Genomic DNA, 21,476 nt, shown 5'->3' on the forward strand with positions numbered 1-21,476 from the left:
TAATTTTATTTTCAATTTTCAAAGCATCACAAATCGTCGAGTAGAATAAATTAGCAGTTAGCTTGATGCTGACTTGCTGAAGTAAGCGAACCATCATCATCGTTATACACATATATTTTTTCAGTATGTATAATAATGACATTTTAGAAATCAAACAAATTTTAAACAATAAATATTTTATTATTATTATTTTTTTTTATCAATTTCATCTCACCCACATGTGAGTGGATTTATTTTATTGCGAAGTCTCAAGTTTGGACGAGTCGTTTTGTTTGTCTTGCCCTGGTAAGAAACGTCACCATGGTGAATAAATAAAGCTCAATGTGTCACCGCGTTAATTATATTATTCAGTAAAGAAAATTAGTTATGAATTATATGTAGTGTCTTTCTTTTCTTTTTTTAATAATGAATTGATGAACTGGAGACAATGAATATGGAAGATAAACAAGTATCCCTTGAATTATTATTGAAAAGAAAAATGCCAAAGTTGTTATCTCAAAGTATGAATCCGTTTGAACTTTGTGTAACAGCTTTTTCCCCCAAAGTGTTACGAGTACTACCGAAGTACCACTGAATGATTATTAAGTGCTATAAATTTAGAATACAAGAATTTTTATTTCCTAAATGGGTGATTCACTGTGATGGGATCTTAATATCATTTGGTGGAACCTAAGAAAACAAGATTAAATTTTTTTACAGTTTAGTGGCATCTTAATAATTATCTAGTAAAACTTATGTAATGCTACAATAGTAATAATTATGTAGCGTTTAGCTAGCATCTACAATTAAAAATTTTATATTGTAAATTGATGGCATTTTGATAACAATTTCATGGTAAAATTTATTTTAAATTTTAAATTTTTATATTATCAATTTTTATAGGTAATAATATTTCATGCCTAACACAACCACAATACTTATGTAAGGTCGGGCTATAACAAAGGAAAGAGATCAATTATAGGTAGGATTGTAAATTAGTCGTGCCGAACTAAGTTTTATGATGTTTAAGATTGTGTGCGGAGCTAGGTTTTATGATGTTTAAGATTATTTGATAAGATAATTAAGTCAAGCCAAGTTGAACCCAAAATGAACCAAGCTCTTAAAATGATTGCTCAAGCTTGATTTGGTTCATTTTTTACAAGTTTTAGTTTGGTTCAAATTTGGTTTGTTTAAATGTTATTGAACTCTAAATTCAAGCTTTTTTTTTTGTTACAAATTTTTATATTTTAAACTTATTTGATTGGTTAGTGAACTTGATAATATAAACTTGTTTATTCATTTTTAATTTTTTTTATTTAGCATGTTGACGTATGATGATTTGAGAGAGGGTGAATCATGAGTATTATATATATATATATATATATATATATATATATATATATATATATATAAACTTATCAAAATCGAGTGTGCAGTGGAAGAAAACCAACTAAGACAAAAGAGAGACACTATCGATTATTTTATTTGCAACCCTAACAACTACTACTCCAAGGAACTCCCCCCCCGGGACGTTTCGGGCGAGCAATTCACTAAGATTTTCTTCCGAAGAACTTTCAGACAAAGATGTTGAATATAAGGATGAATAAAGTGTAACACGCTACACTTTCCTATGCAAGTATAATAATAATCAACAATTAAATGTTTTATCGATAATAGGAGCTCGATGTCGGTATGGTCCTTGCTATAGAAGTTTACTCAATCATGAGTTCGGCGCAATAAGGTCGCAGCATAGCAGTTGCAAGGTGATTGCGTAGTAGAATCGAGTTGAAGCTTGTTTCAGAATTGATGTTATGCACTGTTTCAGTGAGCTTCTTTTACAAGGCATTGGGGGCGCCTTGATTCATCCAGGATGCCTCCATGCACGCTGATTCGATCCAATGACATCGGTATTTATCCAATTTCAAGCGCCTCTAGTGTCCCCGAGCGCCTCCAATGTGCTGACGTCTATCCTCGTAGCTTATCCAGCACGGGGCGCCTCAGTTCACCAGAGGCACCTCTAGTCACCCAAGACACCTCTGTTCACCCGAGACACCTCTATTCACCTAAGGCGCATCAAGTCACTTGAGGCACCTTTGTTAACTTGAGACGCCTATGTTCACCCGAGGCACCTCTATTCACCCGATACATCTCTAGTCACCCGAGATGTCTCTGTTCACCGGAGGTACCTCTATTCACTTGAGACACCTCCAACCAACTGAGACGCGTAGTATAGTATTCATTCTAGTTTGACTTTTCACTTCAAGCTTAACTTTTCACTTCAAACTTGACTTTTTCACTCCATTTATGCTGATCTGATCCAATGACATTGACGTTTATCTTATTCCAAACGCCTCCAGTATCCTCGGGGGCTCTGAAGTGCCAACGTCTATCCTCACATCTTATCCAGCGCAGGGCGCCTATGTTCACCCAAGGCGCCTCAGTCACCCGAGGTACCTCTGTTCACCCAAGGCACCTCTGTTCACTCGAGACACCTCCAGTCACCCAAGACGCCTCTATTTACCCAAAGTGCCTTTGTTCACCTGAGACACCTCCAGTCACCCAAGGTGCCTCTGTTCACTCGAGGTGCCTCCAACCAATTGAGGCGCTTGAAGTACTGTTCATTCCAACTTGACTTTTCACTCCATTCATGCTTATCTGATCCAATGATGTTAGCGTTTATCCTATTCTGGGCGCTTCCAATATCCTTGGGCACCTCCAAATTGATGACGTCTATCCTCGCAACTTATCCAACCCAGGGCGCCTCTGTTCATCCGAAGCGCCTCTAGTCACTCGAGATGCCTCTGTTCACCCGAGGTACCTTCAGTCATCCGAGGCACCCCTGTTCACCCGAGGTGCCTCCAGTCACCCGAGCCAACTCTGTTCATCCAAGGCACCTTTGTTCACCTAAAGCACCTCCAACCAATTGAGATGGTTGGAGTCCTATTCATTCCATCTTGACTTTTCATTTCAAGCTCCTATAAAACATGTTAGTCCAATAACAAAACTACTGTAAAATAGAGCCAGCACAAATGCATGAACAATTATATGTTTATAAATTAGATCATGTCTAACCAAGACCAGGATATAGTCTTGGTTTCAACTTAGATTTCTAAGTTGGACCAACGCCATGGTCCCATTAGACTCGTTCTCACTATAACTCTCTCTCTAATTTTTTACCTCCACTTACTATTTGTAGACTTATCTCCTTGACATTTGATCTTTTTATCTACTAGAACTTCTTGCTAGATATTCATTTGGACTTCAGCTAGTAATATGATCTTATTAACATGACTGAACTTTCTGTCAGATATCAAGTGCTCTCTGACCTATCTAAATTTTCTGCTAGTTATCCAATCCTCTTAACCTAACTAAACTTCTTATTTAGTGTTTAGTCCTCTAGACTTATTAATTCCTTCAGTCCGCACACTTAGAAAATATTAGATCATAACGGGATTTAACTTTGAACTTTTGGCAAAATCAAAATATACGTTTAATTTTGATGCTTCTTACACTAACAATTGATAAGAATTTTTTTGATACATAATTCACAAATATTATTTACGAATATATTTACGAACACTAACAAGTTGAATACTGTGCCCAACTTTATTTATTTAATTTAACAAGTTATTCAAATTTATTCATTTAATTAATCTGCGTGTATTGAACGAATATAAATAAACTCTTATCAAATCAAACACCAAATTTGTTCACAAACGTTTAATTCATTTATGGCCTAATTATGGGAAAAGAAAAAAATACAAAAAAAAAGTAAGCAAGATGAAGAATCCCTAGTCGGCTTGTCTAAGTCCTGATTGTGTATTCATATCCAAATGTACTTCAGGGTTGAAACAGACCCTCAAGCTCAAAAGAAAACCTTGAAACAATTCACTTACATTATTCAGACAAGCTAAGAATATGAAAAACCTTGAGAAACAATTCGCTTACAATATCCAAACGAGTACAGTAAGCACAAATTGTCTAACAATAAAAAGTCCTCGTTTGCTGAGTAATAAACCTAACCATGTTGACTAACTAAAGACTGGAAACTGCTTTGCTTGCTTCGATGACTCTGTAGAGAAATATCTCTCTAACGAGCTCACTCTAACCTACGGAATCACAGCATTCCCAGTAATTACTGGGTCATCAAAAGGATGCAAATAAGATAAATAGAATATTATAGAAATCGGTCCAGCACCAAAGTGAATCATCAGCCACATTTACAATGTACATACTAAAAAATAGACTCATGTCTTTCTGCACAAGATGGGAACATTGATAGGAGGCATGAGCATCACAAACATAAATGTTGCAACTTTTGGCAAAGTCCTACGTCATCATCAACTTGGTTTTTATCATGTTCTAAACTGCATTTAGCGAATACTACCAGGGACCAAACAACTGACCAATTTGTTTGAATGAAAAGACAAGATCATACCAACAAAAGGCCTTTTCTTGAAGGTCTGCCAATCATAACCATCCAACAATTTCCATTGGGACCTCAAAAGTATCAATTCCTTCATATTTCTCAAGCTTTTCAGGGACCAAACAACTGACCAATTTGTTTGAATGAAAAGATAAGATCATACCAACAAAAGACCTTTTCTTGAAGGTCTGCCAATCATAACCATCCAACAATTTCCATTGGGACCTCAAAAGTATCAATTCCTTCATATTTCTCAAGCTTTTCAGATTGATTGAATACGGCACAAACAAGGTATAACAGAAAGGTAGTTGAAGAAAGTGAGGATATGAAGCTACAGCAAAATGCAGAGTTAAGGATCAGTAATAATCTTTTGCCATGCTAACAATGTAATCTGAGCCACTATGTAAATAGTTTTAGTGGCCATTCTCCAGTAAGATAACCTCATCTACTGTATTATCTACTTGAGGGGCATCACACACTCGAGGTGTGATCGCAATGTTTTTGCAAATAGCATAGTGAAAGTCAAATTCCGCTTTTAGTTTGCAACAGCTGGCTTCAATCCATTTCTCAGCAACACTGGTAGAAACACTATCTTGGTTGTCCCTCTCATGCTCCTCAATAGCTGGTCTTATCTTATCATAAAGAGAATCCAGTCGAGCTGTAGCCTGCTTCTTTGTTTCCTGCATAAAGAGATCAAAAACTTCATAACTCATGTTCCTTGAAAAAGTAAGAACCAACCAATTATTATAACTTTTAATTCGTTAATTAAATATCTTTACTTCAACAGATTGTATGTTTTTGTGAAATAGACCAAGCAGTAGAATTTTTATCAGCCGCCAAACGCCAAATAACAGGGTTAGCAAGGAACTAGCTATTTAGCTCATAAGAAACAGATGTCTGTAAAAATTGACATGAACCACTTGAACCATTGCATTGTTAACTATGAATGGCGGAACCAATCATATTGGTGTCAGATAGTGTCTTCCAAAATGATCCAAGTCCTTGCATTCAGCGACCTGCCTTTTGAAAAGCAAAGAAAATTCATACACATTGGAGACCAACCCAAGATTGGATGGGAAGGATTGTCAAAAGTACCAAAGGACCCATCAAGCAAATAATAGATGAGCCCTGGGCAGAAGAGCATCTGCAGTGAGCTAATTAGTTGTATTTAAGCACCTTCAGTGGAAAATTATCCACTTTACCTTAGCCACAAGGTTATAACAGGCAAAATGTTGCAGAACAAAATTTAAAGTCTCATTCAAAACCAAGGACTCTGTCCCCAGCCAGAACTAGATGTGCCAATACAAGCTGGTGCAAGTGGATGGTGCCAATCCCATGGCTGTTCCTCTGAAGAGCCCTTACAGCAGCAGCAACAGTAGAGGAGGAAGAGAAGACAAACAAGTCTTGTGCAACAGAAGAGGATTAACGTGGTCGGTCAAGATGAAGAACAACTACCAGAGGAAAAATGCTTTTACAATTAATCTAAAATATATCACAGGACATTTATTATAACTATAAAAAATTACAAAAGGAACAAAGACAACTGTCTTTAAAGGTATTAGCAATTTTTTTCAACCGGTTCACTTGACTGCTGAACTTTAAACTGTAATGTTAATATTTAAACCATTCAAATGAAAAATAATACCTAAGGTTTTTGCGAAATTCAACTAAGACAATCTCCCCACCAAAGGAATTTATTTAGGAATTATTCTTACCTCACAAGCAAGAATTTCTTCACGTGCTTCAGACACTGCTAACCGCTCACAAATTAGTTTCACATCAATTTGTTTTCGCATTCCAATTTTAGATTTACCACCAGCATTTCGTGATGAGCTTTTTGACAATGGACTTGACTCTGTGTGATAATTGCGGCAAGCATGGTTACTCCGAATGCGTGAAATCATTGCACTTTTTTTAGCAGAATTTTGCTGAGTGCTCTCCAAGTATATGGTATCTTCCTCTGTTGTATCATATTTTGCTTCATCAATTTCCATAGGGGCAAAATTGATTGGTTCCACCACAATCGGCATTGATTGAGAAAATATTGGAGAATCAAAATCATCTGTATTTCTCAGTAATTCTTCATTATCCCTTTCAACAATCGGAATATATGGGATAATTGCGTTAAGAGACTTCGATGTTGGCTCATCATCATCAGAATCATACAAAGGAACATTCTCGACTGAGTATCTTCCATCACAAGAAACCATGTATGTCAAGTAAGCAACTATCCACAAACGTGGAGAAATTTACATGAACAGAAAGGTAACTACAGAAGGCTGTAAGCAATGCAACTAGTCATAACTGTAATCCTAAATAATTGGAGTTACAAGTAGAGAACCATATCTTTGTTTATCTTCACTTTTTTTACATTTTAATCTACAGCTTTATCCAACTGCAATGACTAATACTAATGTTTTAATTGGTAAAATGCATCAACTAAAAAAATGTACATAGTTATTGCCCCAGGACCAAAGTGAATCGCATCCAATTAGTTTAATGACAAAAGCTGCCTCATTTCACATGAAATAATGGAAGATTTAAGTTTCCAGCATACAACACCACAAGAAGCCATGAAGACATATTAGGTTTATAAGCCATTAAGAATTAAGTTTATACCGTTATAACTAGGAAAACTAAACATATAGTATTATTAGTGCAGTAGAATGATATGCATGGTATTCGCATGCACATAACCAAGCCAATATTCTAGTACATCGGCATAACACCATCAAAATTGCACCGAAATACTAGTGCACAAGAGTGATGTTTAATTACCACAACTAGCATAGCATGTGATGAATAGCTGAACATTACCAAGATGAAAATAAAACATATCAAGCTAGTAAGCTACCATCAAATGCTAGGTTATTTTGCATCAATAACCCATGAAGTGAGAGGGAAAACTGAACATTCTAACCATGGTAGAGAAGCAAGTTTACCTGTCATCGTTATCATCCCAGAGATAGGTGGCCTCCTACAAGATGATCATGGATAAGATAACAAGCAAAGTAATCAAAGAATTCATTTGTCAAAAAGATGAAAGCAAATACAGTTTTGAAAATAACATCAATCAAGCCACAGGACAGTGAGGATACAAGAATCAATCTAATTGAGAGAAACAAAAACTAACTTATCAAAGTGAACTATACCTCAGTGAGAAACAAGAATTTGCTAAAATAAATTAATGACTAGGACATGCCAATCTTGGAAAATAAAAAATACAGAGGATGCTCTAGAGCCTGTAAGTTTTCTGTAAATTGCATCTGAATTCTGAATAGAAATGATTTAGCACCTCAATTATAACATAAAAGATTTACTTGTCTACCTTCAGTATTTTTTTCCCAAAGTAAATTCAAGGGAACCATTATTAGGGATCAAATACTTGAGGTGTTCAAATAAAGTTAACCTCTAAAAGCAAACAAGTGGTGTTTGAGAATCATATTTCACCTGAAAACCACGGGATTTAGCTCCAAGAAATTCAGAACAGCAGGATGCACCACAAAGGCAGCGGACTATGGCACCACCATACCATTCAAAATTATAGTCATAAGCCAACTCTGTTCCAGCAGGAATATCTTGCATAGCAAAAATCCCAACTCTCACTTCTCCCAACACGTTCCATTTTCTTGTTTCACAATTTGGTTGACTACAAGCATTCAAATTTTAGATTCAAACAGTGTCTAACACCCTACTTTTGTCCATAAAAAATACATGGAAATTAATGGAAAAGAGATGGCACAAAAATGGAACCATGCATGATTCTCCTACTGGTACTAATCGTATATCAACAAAATAAAGAGGCTAGCCATGTGAATTAAACACTACTGCCAGGGAATAATGGAGTAGCCCTATCATAAGGCAAATGTCCACCGTGAAGACACACAATGCAAAGAAGAACATGTAAGGAGTCACTTCCATCGCATAATCCCATTCATAGATTCTTACCAAGAATGGTTGATGAACCTTGCTAAGCTTCCTTTGTGAGTGGCATCAATTGACTCATCTGCGTTGAGATAAATAATATATGCATCTTTCAATCCTGATGAAGGAAAAAAGAAATTCTGTGAATAGATAGTACAGGCACCACAATATTTCACAATTTTTTTAAAATACCTGCAGATTCATAAGCTTGAGATCGTTGCTTGGCTTCCTTCCATGATATTACTTCCCCACAGTACTCAATAACAAACTGTCCAACCTAATTTCCACACAGGTAGAAGTAGCCATAGGTTGAAAAAAAAGACATATGAAATGAAGGGGAATGGTTTCTTACATGCAAGAATAAATCAGACATATGAAATGCAGCACGAATAGTTTCTTACATGCAAGAATAAAATACAAAAAAAGGAGTTGTTTCACATCCCCATAGAACCATAATGAAGGGGAAAGAAGGAAATCATTAATGTATAATGCTCATAAAAGTTAGACTTCTAATTACCTTGATATTCTCACCAGATAATAGACCCCATCCTCGACCTTCAGTTTTGAATAACCTTGATGCAGCATATTCACACTTTTGAAATCTCTGTTATATAGATGAACAAAAAGTAAAAAACCAATAAAAGAGGTAGAGTAGTAAATGAAGAGTCTTCCAAGTGTAACAGTGCATAACACACACCAACAATCTTTTCATGTTTTTATCATTCACGTCTCCTTGGGACGGTCTAGTGGCTAGCACATGAGGTGTTGCCACCATGTTTTTATCATTCATCAAACACAAGGCAACAAAAACCAAAACAATTTACTTTGCAAGAGAAGAATACACAAATTACGCCAATATGATAAAATTGTTAAAGTTGATAGGTTAATTACTTATACCAAAAGCTCTAGTTGGTAGGAAAGAGACAGATTTATATATTTATTTCCTAATTATATTAACACATATTACCATCATAAACCTAATGTATTTCTATCTAGTAAAAACAAAAAATGTAGATGAAAGCTGGAAATGTTTTGAATTCAGCATGATATTTTCTACTCTTAGCTGAATTTCTAGTTACACGCTAAATGGTAATACTGAGTCAGGAAAAAAAATTTGCAAAGATGGTTAGAAATGAATGACAAATATGTTCAAAATTGGTTATAAAAAATAACCCTGATGCTGCATCTTTGCCATATGTGAAAAGTAAACATTTCAAAGTTTGAGAAACAGATATCTAGCATAAGTTATCTGGCATTCCAATACATGTGATAGAAACATAGATATTTTTGTTATGCTGTACTAGGCCTTGGATATAGAAGAAAATGTTCTAGCAACAAGCGTGCAATCATCTCTTGCACTATAATATAACATCCACCCTATTCGTGAACAGGTACATGCATCCTTTCACAAGTATATCAAAAGGAATCACCAACCTGATTTTTACAGTGACTGCCACAAGGACAATAACCAGGTGTGCATTCAGTGCTAGTCAACACATTCAAGCATCTGTCACCACATGCACTGTCTGGATTATTGGAATCGTATTGACATTCACAAATAGCAATATCTTCCTCTTTCTGTTTCTTATGTCTGAAAAAAGAAAACCAAAAAATGGTTAAATGGATAAAAGAAAGAGAGAAACACTTATGGTACAAATGATACATGCAAAACTGTAATAGTAATCCATATATTTTTCTAATGTATATTAGAAAGTTGGTTCAGTTGTATGAGTTACATATACTATGAATTATATTGCAAACGAAATTAGTTAGAAAAAAAAAATCCTTAATGAATGGTACATACTTCCTGTGCAAGAATTCATTCCTTTCAATAAGTTTATAAGGAGGTGGGGCTTCACCTTGTTGGCCCTACAAAGTACAAAGTTGTAAATAAGCATTATGATCATATATCCAGAGATGTAAAAAAAAGGAAATTTTGGATTATTAGTGTATTGAGTGGTTATTTTACTAATTGACAACTGAAAAAGTCAATATTAGAAAATTCATACTGACAAACCATAAAGCAAAAGGTAGCTGCTAGTTTCCTAGTAAGAGAATGAGATTTAGTTTCTTCAGATGGCAAAGGGGCCACGCAGAATTTTGAATTAGAAACAGAAAGCATTCTAAAGAGGGATCCAAGGCAGGATAAGCACCAAATAGGGCATGGACAATCTCAGGAGTTCCAGCTAAGGTCACCATCGAGAACAACCATAATAGGTTGTTTAGTCAACACAAAACCAATTAACTGGTGTCCAAATGCATACTCTGATAAATTATATCAGATTTCAGAACTTAACATAGAAATTATGTTAAATCTTTATGTTTTTCGAGATCTATCTTTCAAATTAAATTACGCAAAGAATATAGATAATAAAACAGTCATTACTAAGAGTATACCAGAAAAAAATCATCCATTCAGCTAATTGAGTATAGCTAGTTTGCTCTGAGTTATAAAGATAATCAAAAACACATTATACGATAAAGATTAACAAATTGATTTGCATAGAAATATTTATCATTAGTTTGTTTTCCCAAATACAAAGAAGAGAAAAGGCCAACAAAAGTATACGAAGAAAATAAAGCCTTTAGGGGAAAGAAAATAGTGGTTGATGCATTATGTGGATTAAAAGTCAACCCCAGTCCCCAACTAGACTCATAGTCACTAGAGTAGTTCTAATACTGTTCCATGTGACAAAGATGAGTCCGAGGAAGAAAAAAAATTAGTAAGAATTAATAATACCTCATTGTTCACACTAGTATCTTTTTGTTCCTCCAAACCTTAAACAAGCAAAAAAGATCATGTGAGTTCCATGGCCAGATGCAAATACATAGGATAACAAAATTAAAAAATGGATACATCAAAAGTGTGGATCTTTTTTTCATGACACCACAATTTTAAAGCTTGTAATTTCTCATTTGCAGAAAATGATACACCTGCTGCCAAAAAAATAATCCATAAGTTTGAAATCCACATATCTTTTTTTTTTTTTGAATAAGTATCAACACGTAGAAAACAATCTTTCAGATCTATCTTTATTACACTTGCACTGGATTACTCTCTTTTTTATTGCATAGTTGCACCTAATTTGTAACAGACAAAAATTGCTAAGTTCCAAAGGAAAATAATCATATGATTTCTACATTAGGATAGGAAGGTTTCACCTAAGAAATAGAAGAGTCCGATTAGTTTGCTAAAACCAATTTAATTGCTGTTATACGAAAGATAGTCCTTGTGTATTCATTTCATTATCCCTCAATTTTATCCATTTCTAATTATCTTCAGGTGCTTCCACAATGAGCTCCAAGTCTAAGTCAATGGAAAGATTTGAAATATTTCATTATCTTACTCTACCTAAACAACAATGTCTTAAAATAGTAATCTTGTACTTGACATTAGTCAGAAATACAATGATATGCAAAGAATGAAAAACAAGTAATCATAATATAAAAAAAAAGGTTGCACCAGCTAGAAAAGAAGGGAAGAGGCAAACAGCCTACCTAAGCACATGATACGATAACCCAGAAAACAAATGATAACCTTCTCTTATTGGTAGAAAATCCTTCATCCATCATTAGAAAAAGATCATAGTAGCTTGGAGTAAAGAAGAAACAGACGATAATACCAAAGGACAAATAAGGATTTAGCTAAACATACAAACAACCGGAGTCATCTTATCAAAAGATGTTTAAATCGGCTGAGAAATAGATAGTTGCCGAGTTAAAATTTCGCAGATGAGTGGATGGGAACACCACATTTGCATGACATAAGTAAGATAAATGATGATCAACCAAATAGGTAGGAAAACAAAGGCAACTAGTTTACTGATTGAGAAGGAACTAAGAAAACAGAAATAGAAAACCTTCCATCTCCGGACCTCGTTCCTTGTAACGACTTGGTCTTTGGCTTGCGTCTGAGCGCCAATTTGAATGCTGCTAGACAGCCTGTTGAGGGTAAAAGGGTTTAGGGTTTAGGATCATGAAGCTCCTGCCAATGTGATGGTATGGAAGATAAACAAATTTAAAAATAATAAGAATAAGAAAGTGATTTCCTAGGGCCTTGTGGTGAATGGGTACGCCACGAATGGACTTATGGTCTGCTGGAGCTTGCCCGGGATCTATTGGATGTGAGAGGAACTTGAGATGCGATCGCGTTGAGGCTGCAGGATAAATCCTCAATCGCGTGGGAAATCAGTGGCGCCCAACCAAGTCACAACTGCCCCCAAACTCTGCGAGCTCAGAGCTCACTGAGAATGCATATGGTCGAATTGAATGGTGGAGATCAAGAAGACGGTTGCATAGATCGGGGAAAATGCGTGGCGACGAGTTGATCCTGCCGATTCTGATCGATCTACGTTGGAGATGGCAGAGACGGCTGTGGAGAACGAGAATAGGGGGGTTGGAGCCGTGGAGAGCGCCGAGCGTGACCGGGAGAGGGCGACTCAATGGGACGTAGGGAATTTTTTTTCCAAAAAAAAAAAAAAGAAAAATAGGGCAATTTCTAAGAAAGTGTATTTATCTTTAATTAATGAGAATTTATAACATGAATTCCTAACTATTAAGGATAGAGGTTAAATGAATAAGTCGATAAATTAAATTCAAATTTTACAATACTCAACTTGTTAGCTCGTGAATATATTCATAAATAAATTTATTAATTAATTTTTAAATAAAAAATAATAATTTTAATATTAAATTTATAAATTTTACTTTTTATAATAAATATATTAAATTTATTTATTAAAATAAAATTATAAATTTTAATATGAATATTATAATTTTTAAATTTGACTCGGTTCAATTAAATTACATCCTGACGAAGAATAATTATTAGCACCCTCTCCTATCAATGGCCAAATAATCTTCAATTTACATTGAACGCTCATTGTAGTAAAAAAAAAATTTTTAAAAAAAAACGTAGTGCACGCTAACGATCTTTTTAACATATGATTATAAATAGTATATGTATTATGCTTGCATCTCCTGTTTAATTAACGGTCATATTTATTTTAATATTAACCCCTTATCAATGATATCATTCCCCTATCCATCTTTATTTTTATTTTAAATTAAATAAATAAATATATTTTAATTATATTTTTATCATTAACTCTAAATTGAATGTTGCTTAAGTATGTGTGAGTGGTATAGCTCATCTACGATGCTTAATTTTTAGATGAAATCTGTCAGTTAAAATAATTTTTTTAATAATTTTTAGGATTATTATTAAGGATAACCGAATAATATTATATTTTTATAAGTCAATTATATTTTCTCCATCTATTTTTCATATTAAAATTTTAAAAATAATATCTAATTAATTTTATTAATATTATTTAATTATTTTTTTAATTAATTTGATTATTTTTTTTAACTAAATAAATTTATTTTCTGATTAGAATTCTCATCATTAAAATTTATTATTTTCATTTACTCCCTCGTAGGATGATATATTTTTAAATAGTTCAGATCCTCTGTTCTGATAATTATGTATCCTCATGTTTTTTTATCTATCGAAGAATCATGATATTTTCAAGAAGTATAGGTTATCCTCATGATATATGATATATATTGTATCCGATCTCATAGATCTAACCGATGAGATAAGGAGACATATGATCGCTGCGATAAAGATCTGAACTCACTTTTAAGCCGTGCTTTTATTAGTATTTACTTAAAAGCAGACAATTTGATAATTTAGCTTGTGCACAGATTAGTTGTTAATTAATTCATCAAGCCATTATTACATTTAAGCAACAGGAATTAATTGGGATCTGTGAATATTGCAGGATGATCTAAATTTCGACGATGCCCACCATTAAACTAGTATCCGTTCACAATCACGGTTTACAATCACTGTTCACACAAATCCCACATAAGGTAAAAATTTTGATATCACAACCAACCCCAAGTAAATATTTAGACCTAAAACTTACATAATAAAAACAACTTGCATAATAGAAACATGAAACTTGAAACTTTGAAATTTGAAACCTGAAACTTGGTATCAAAGCCTAAACACTCTAAAAGGACCTAAGTACTTTATGAATAAAATATTTACTATGAAAAAATCATTAATTTCTCTCAACAATTTACTAAAACAAAAATACTGATTATTAAAACTCTGCTCTATTAAGTCAAAGAGATCAACTATTGAAACAACAAAATAATATCACATTAGCCCTACTAGACCCTTGAAAATCATATTAACAAAAAAATAATCAAATAAACAATCTAAAAGAAGCATTAGGAAATTTAAATAAAGATCTAAGTAAATTTTCTTTTGGAAGAATAATTCTCAGACAGTCATCTACTACTTATAAATTTCTCACATATACTATCCAAGTAAAAGATCTCTCTTCTAATGGATCTACGAACTCGAACACAAACAGAATCTTTCACAGGATCATGACAAACTTTAAGACAACCAAATAGAACTTTATCTATGATACCCAGGAGAATATCAACCAATAAAGTTACTTATCAACTAGAATAACTTATAGACATTGAACAAAAATTTAGACATTTTTTCAAATGAATAATTAAATACCCTAAACCCTATAAGAATATACAATCAAGGATTGTTATCTTTTTCGACAGTACTATATAGATATCGCATAACACTACCACTTCACCTACTAGATGGAGGTGAAGAACGTTTTACACTTATGACTAAAGAATCAGCAAGAACATTTCTACAATGTAAACAAAATTATATCCATTTAAGACTAATTGTATTTGACATTAGAGGACTTACTAGAAAAAACATCGGAGCTAAGGTATTTTTAGTCTTCTATGACTTATGATTCTTTGATAATGATAAGATTGTTATTGGACTCGTTGAAATCGATATGAATAGCAATTTGAGAATTACATATTTATGTCCAAATTTTAATATGACTATCCCAGACTTTATATAACATATTAAGATCTCAGTCCAAGCAAGAGACTAAGGAGATTTTCAACGATATAATATCCAAATACACATAATATTTCTAAGAAAATCCACGACTAATATTAATAATAGTTTAAAGTCTATATAAACAATATTATTGAAACGCTTACTACAAAAGGAATTTATTTTCTCAAACCTAAAGGTTTTTCATCCAATCTACTTGTCGGACTAGACTGGACCCTCAATCTAGAATTAAATAAAATAACCCAAACTTTACAACCAATGGAATCTATTATTTATCAAGATAGACAAGGTAGATCTATAGTAAGATTTCATAATTACAAACCTTCAACATCGCAAGAAGAGGAGCATGATGATAATCAAACTAATATGAACTTAATGAACATAGAATGTAACAATTATCTAGATCATACAAACCAAAATAATGAGGCTAGCTATTTATTTTATAAAGACTTAAATGAATATGTTTACCTCCCATTTGAAATAACCATTTGTTTTACTAAAGAAGATTTAACAGATTAGAAAAGTTTGACCTTTTACACCATAAATTAGAGCCTGACTGGATGTTATATTTTGATGAGGATCATAATATTATAGCTACAAAGAATAATTACTTCTCAAATGTTAACTTAATGAATCCAGCTGAATCCAATAGCACTAGCAATTTTAGACCACAACCTTTACAAGTAAGATCTCCTGAAAGTTCTATGTGAACTATGGATTATGGAGAAGGTCATCCTCTAAGAACAAAGATTACTCTATATTCCAATAATAATCCTTTGTTAAGAACAATAGGAAAACGAAGACCGCCTAAAATTACTTATTTTGGCAAAAACTCAATCTTACTAAATATTAGAGAATGCGATGATCCACAACTTTATGATACCTATTTAGAACAATGGATAGTCTCTGTTAAAAAAAATTACCAAGCCAAACATGAACTAGACATAGAATTTGGTGAAGCCATGGTATGGGTTGGAGAAAATTACCTAGGTGATGTTGCCAGAGCTGCATAGGAAGCTTACAAAGCCACTTATACAAAGGAGATAACAAGAATTGCTTCACAAGAAAATAACATACTTACTTTTTGTTATGCAATACATAGGTTATTTACAACTAGAGATACTAGCATAGGATTAGACATAAGACAAAGAGAAGCTATGAGAGACTTAGAACAATTACAACTCTTTAGTTAGAACTGGATTAAACCTTTTTTGTAATGACTTCTTAGCATTAACATCAGTTTCAAGAAACTATTGTAATCCAGAATTAGGAGAGAAAGTAGAGAGAAAAAGTAGTTTCAAGAGCACCCAAACATTCTGTACCAAACCATAAAAATGTAAGACTATGAGAGAAAAAGTAGAGAAAAGAAACCATATCTCAATAAAGATAAATATGTGAGAAAATTCAAACCAAAGAAAACTTAATGCTAATACTATTACTTGTTTTGCTTATAATGAACTTGGACATTTATCTTCTGCTTGTCCAAATAAAAAAATTTATATACAAGGGAAGTTAAATTAGTCACTTGTACCAATCTTGACTTAGTAGAAGTACAATCAGATGTCTCTGATACATTTTCAATGTAGTCTATTATTTCTGTAGATGAAGTGAAAGAAGTACCGCGTGCCTTCTTCTAATTACAACCTAGTGAATTCTTTCTTATATCCTTCTTACCCTCATAACCTTGAAACACAAGATTACTTGCCCTTAGATAATCTAGAAGAATTATGAGAAGAGTTCCCAAATAATACAAATTTAATGCTAAGACAACTTAGTGCTAAACCTACCGCAGAAATTAATTGTCTACATGATTGGATACTAAAAACCGGAATTGATAACATTCCATGTTTTTTTTGTAGAAACTTTTTACTTAAAACAAGGGTCTCTGATTAGAAACCTGTATAAATCAACTAGAAATAGAACCTGATTGCATGGATAAAAAAATAAACAACCTCCTTACTTCACCTGATACACAAGTCTTTGCTACAGGTAAAGGCTTGCAACTCTCCAATACACCACCAATTAGATACTGATCTAGTTTTTATCAAAGTCTCTAGTATTTATAACACAAGAAAAACTCTAGACATTAGAGTCAAATGTCTTGTAAGCATTCATGGCCATGAATTTATATTACATATCTTTTTAGATAGCAGGGCTACTAACTCTACCATAAATAAAACCACTTTTCTTTCAATATTACCAAAGACTTTTATAAAAACAACTTCACAATCATTAATCAGTACTTAGTTTGATGGCCAACAGTCAGCTTGTACATAATTTGCTACTAATATACATTTAAGATTTTACGATAATTGCGACCAATATATCACACTCCTTTTACTTTCTAAACTTTGGATTAAACACTTATTACATCCGAATATTCATTTAATATTAGGATTAAATTTTCTTTTGGCACCTGACAGAGCTTTTCTTCTAATAAAAGATTATGTTCTTTTCTTTTCCACACTCATAGTATCACTTATAGTATCAAATTATCCATCTATTATTCATCCTTTAACTAACAAATCAGTCTTAGAAATATTATCCCCTAATGATAATACTTCTTGTCAAGATTCTACTAAACATGCCAAGAAGTAACACATTTATATATAAATCAACTGCACCTGCCTGTGGAGTAAAACCATGGGCTTGTTGGAAAGGTGAACCCTTTAAAAAATGGTATTTAAAATAAGTTACCAAGAAACATTTTAATAAATAAATATAAACTGAAGTTATAATAGAAGTGACATAAAATTTTCTCATTTAGCATATTATCATAGAGATTTTCTTTTATTTTTTATACAAATTAAAAATAATATTAATTAAATAAAGAATAATAATTTAGTATATTTAGGATAGAAATAGAAAGAAATTGTATTACTTAATTTTTACTTCATAAAATAAAATTATTATTTTATTAAAATATAAAATGAAATTTTTTACTTAATTACAATTACATTAGTATTAATTTTTAAATTTGAACAAATAAGGCATTATAAAAGGTGAAATAAAAAAATAATAAATAATCAGAGATTAAACAAATTAGATAATTATAAAAAAATGTCTCTTATTTTCATCATCACAATTATCAAAACTAATTTTAGCCCAAGTCAATAATAAGATGGGATCCTTTGGTCCCTTATCCTAATTTATTCTTGGACCAAGATAAAAGGATTGATAGAAGATAATGACCCTTTATCTGTTAACAAATGATGATCATTATCTCCCACTAATATAAAAGTTAGATAAAAAATTGGTCCAGTCTTTACAGATCATAGTATCTGATCCCGTCAGTGGCGGCACAGCAAATTATAATGTATACCGGACTGATGAAAAAGACAAACCCCGACTGATCGACAAGTAGAGCTGTCAGACGGGCCAATCCGTGGTGGGGCGGGTCGGTTCGTGGTGGGTTAATCATTTGGCGGGGCGGGGCGGGCCAACACGCCAACTTGGCGGGTTGGGAAATTTCCAACCCAACCCATTCTAAGGCGGGTTGCGGGTTTGACGGATCAACCCGCGGGCCCATCAAAATTTTTTTAAAAAATTTAAAAATATTTCATATCTTCAACATTTTACTTCGAACAAGTTTTCTGCAATTAAATATATACATTAACATGTATTTTAAATATAAATGAACACAAACAAATAATTATGTTGGATGAAAAGTACTATTTTTATTTCAAAATTATAACAAAGAAAGATAATAAATTAGCCTAAAACTTAGTTTACATGTGTTTTTCAACCCGCGGGGCAACTGAAGTCCGAGCGGGTCGCAGGCCTAGGCGGATCGGCCCATGACGGACTTGGGTTGATAAAATTTCAACCCAACCTACTTAAATTATTTGACGGGATGGACTAACCTGACAGGTCCAACCCAAATTGACGGCTCTATCGACAAGTAGTTGCCATCTAGCATCTTCTTTCTTACACATTCTTCTTTTCTCGCAAATCCGAATTGTAAGCCACGTTCCGCAGTCCGAAGCTTGGCCAAAGTTATATACGTAATCAAAACTTTAAACCAAACTGTTCTAAGTAATTTTGATTAAAATTACTATTTAATCAGATTTATCAAATTTAATCAATTTTAATTAAATAATATTTTTAATCAATATTAAATTAATTTTAACTAAAATAATATATTATAAGAGTTTATTTGAAGCTATTATAATAATATTGAAATATTTTTATAAAAATAAAAAAATAGGATAAACATATTTTTAACACGGGTTCTTTGATAATCATACGAGTAAAGAGTATTTTTTTTTATTTTTATTTTCTAATAAAATACCTTTAGCACATGTGTGTTTTTATCCCGTAGTATTTTATCCTATATTTAAAAAATAACATTTAATCATTTTTTTTTTACCAAAAGTCAGATGTGAAAAATCTGGTAAAAAATAATTATATTTTTTATTTTTTATTATTTTCAATAATAATAAAAAAAAAAGAGCACATTGAATTGATTATTATATTCTTTAGTAAAAAACTTCACAAAATTTATATACACCACCATAAACAATAGAAAAGAAATAACTGTAAAAGGATAATCAATCCAAAATTCATTTCATCATCCTCACCAAATCTAAAAAGAACCAAAATTTTAAATTAATAAATTAAATGAAGATAAAATAAAGTTTATTATTAAAAATATCTCTCTCCTCATCAAATATGACATACAATGAGTATGAATGATTTTGGTTCATCAATTTATAATTTTATTTTTTTAATTTGGTGAGGGGTGGAATGAGTCTTTGACTATCTCTTTTAGAGTTACTAGTTTTCTATTGTTTATGTAGTTTCATATATGAATTTTATGAGGATATTTTATTAAAAGATATAATGGTCAATTTAATAGATTTTTTTTACCCTTTTGAAATTATTATAAAAAATAATAAAAAAAATATAATTGTCTTTCATTTATTGTCTGTCACATTGATAATGAGGAGGATATTTTAATGATGAACTTTATTTCATCTTCATTTGATTTTAGTTCATTAATTTAGAATTTTGATTTTTTTCATTTAGTGAGGACGATGAAATAAGTTTTTAGTTAGTTATCTATTTCAAAATTGTTGTTTTCCTATTGTTTAGGTAGATTTATGTATAAATTTTGTTAGATTTTTTTACTGAATAATATAATGTTCAATTTAATATATATATATATAAAAGATTATTATCTAAAAAATATTTAAAAAGGACACAATTATTTTTATAAAATTTCTCACCTATAATTTTTTGATAAAAAATGTTAAATGTTATTTTTTAAACGATAAAAAACTATTAGATATTTTGCCTTAAATTTTCATAGTGAATAGAATGAATAGCCGATGGACTTTTTTTAATCGACTAGCCTTACTCGGCAAGCGAAGGTCGGGTGGGTAGCACTCACGAGTCAACTTATAATTGTTAGGTAGGATCGTACATTCGTACTCAAGAGTGGAGCCCACAGTCCATATACCAATACACGAGTGTAATCGACAAGGTCTTAGGCTTTTGTCTGCATTAAATTATAAGCCATTATCTTTTTAAAAGTAAATCAAAGTATCATGATGTGACAACAGGATATAAGCATAACTATCCCTCAACCCTTTTTTAGCTTGGCTCCGTGAGGAGATCCTTTTGTGGTCCAGAGGATGTTCCCTTATCATGTATTGGTGGGGATATATGGTCTCCATATGTAAAATAGATGGGAACTATACATCCCCACCAATGGGTCCAGAGGATCTGGTCTACTTTGCTCCGATAGCTATCCATAAATCCTTTTTATTCCTTACAAAACTGAAAATACTAACTCATCTTCTACAAACCCAAGAGTCAAGAGATACCAATTTAATTAGTGAACCATATTCTCTGGTCCATAATCCATATAAACATTGGAAAAAACAGCCCTTGTCGATTCAGTTAAATCAGATAGTGATAATTTAATGAGAGTGATAATTTTATTACGATAAAATAAGAGATTAATTTTAAATAAAAATATATTTTTTAAGGAATTTTTTTTTTCATCTTCTGATTGTTGGATGATCAATTATAAGTTAACTTCATAATTTACTTTTTTTTATATAATCTGAGGATAAATTATGAGGTTCATAGTTGGGGTTCGAATCTCGAATGTCTAAGATAATAATCTGAATATCTTACCGTATCAGTATAGCCTGGGACAAGTAAAAGGTTAATGAGCTACTAGTTAATGAACTGCTAATTAGAAACGCTTCTCAATTTCTCCCC

General features: G+C 32.4%; 1 protein-coding gene across 1 annotated transcript; it reads right to left on the bottom strand.

The window, feature by feature from the left end:
* Window positions 1–3,890: 3,890 nt before the first annotated feature.
* Window positions 3,891–12,793, bottom strand: LOC122024181 (histone-lysine N-methyltransferase ASHH1-like). Its single transcript, XM_042582739.1, has 12 exons — window positions 12,379–12,793; window positions 12,190–12,271; window positions 11,070–11,107; window positions 10,134–10,198; window positions 9,764–9,920; window positions 8,847–8,933; window positions 8,522–8,606; window positions 8,354–8,447; window positions 7,856–8,054; window positions 7,348–7,382; window positions 6,121–6,595; window positions 3,891–5,085 (listed from the first exon to the last, which is right to left on the bottom strand). The coding sequence occupies exons 2-12, from the start codon at window positions 12,194–12,196 to the stop codon at window positions 4,819–4,821; spliced, it is 1,509 nt and encodes a 502-aa protein (XP_042438673.1). The 5' UTR covers window positions 12,197–12,271; window positions 12,379–12,793; the 3' UTR covers window positions 3,891–4,818.
* Between the last annotated feature and the right edge of the window lie 8,683 nt (window positions 12,794–21,476).

The sequence above is a fragment of the Zingiber officinale genome, chromosome 9B (genome assembly GCF_018446385.1).
Source record: "Zingiber officinale cultivar Zhangliang chromosome 9B, Zo_v1.1, whole genome shotgun sequence".
NCBI lineage: Eukaryota > Viridiplantae > Streptophyta > Magnoliopsida > Zingiberales > Zingiberaceae > Zingiber > Zingiber officinale.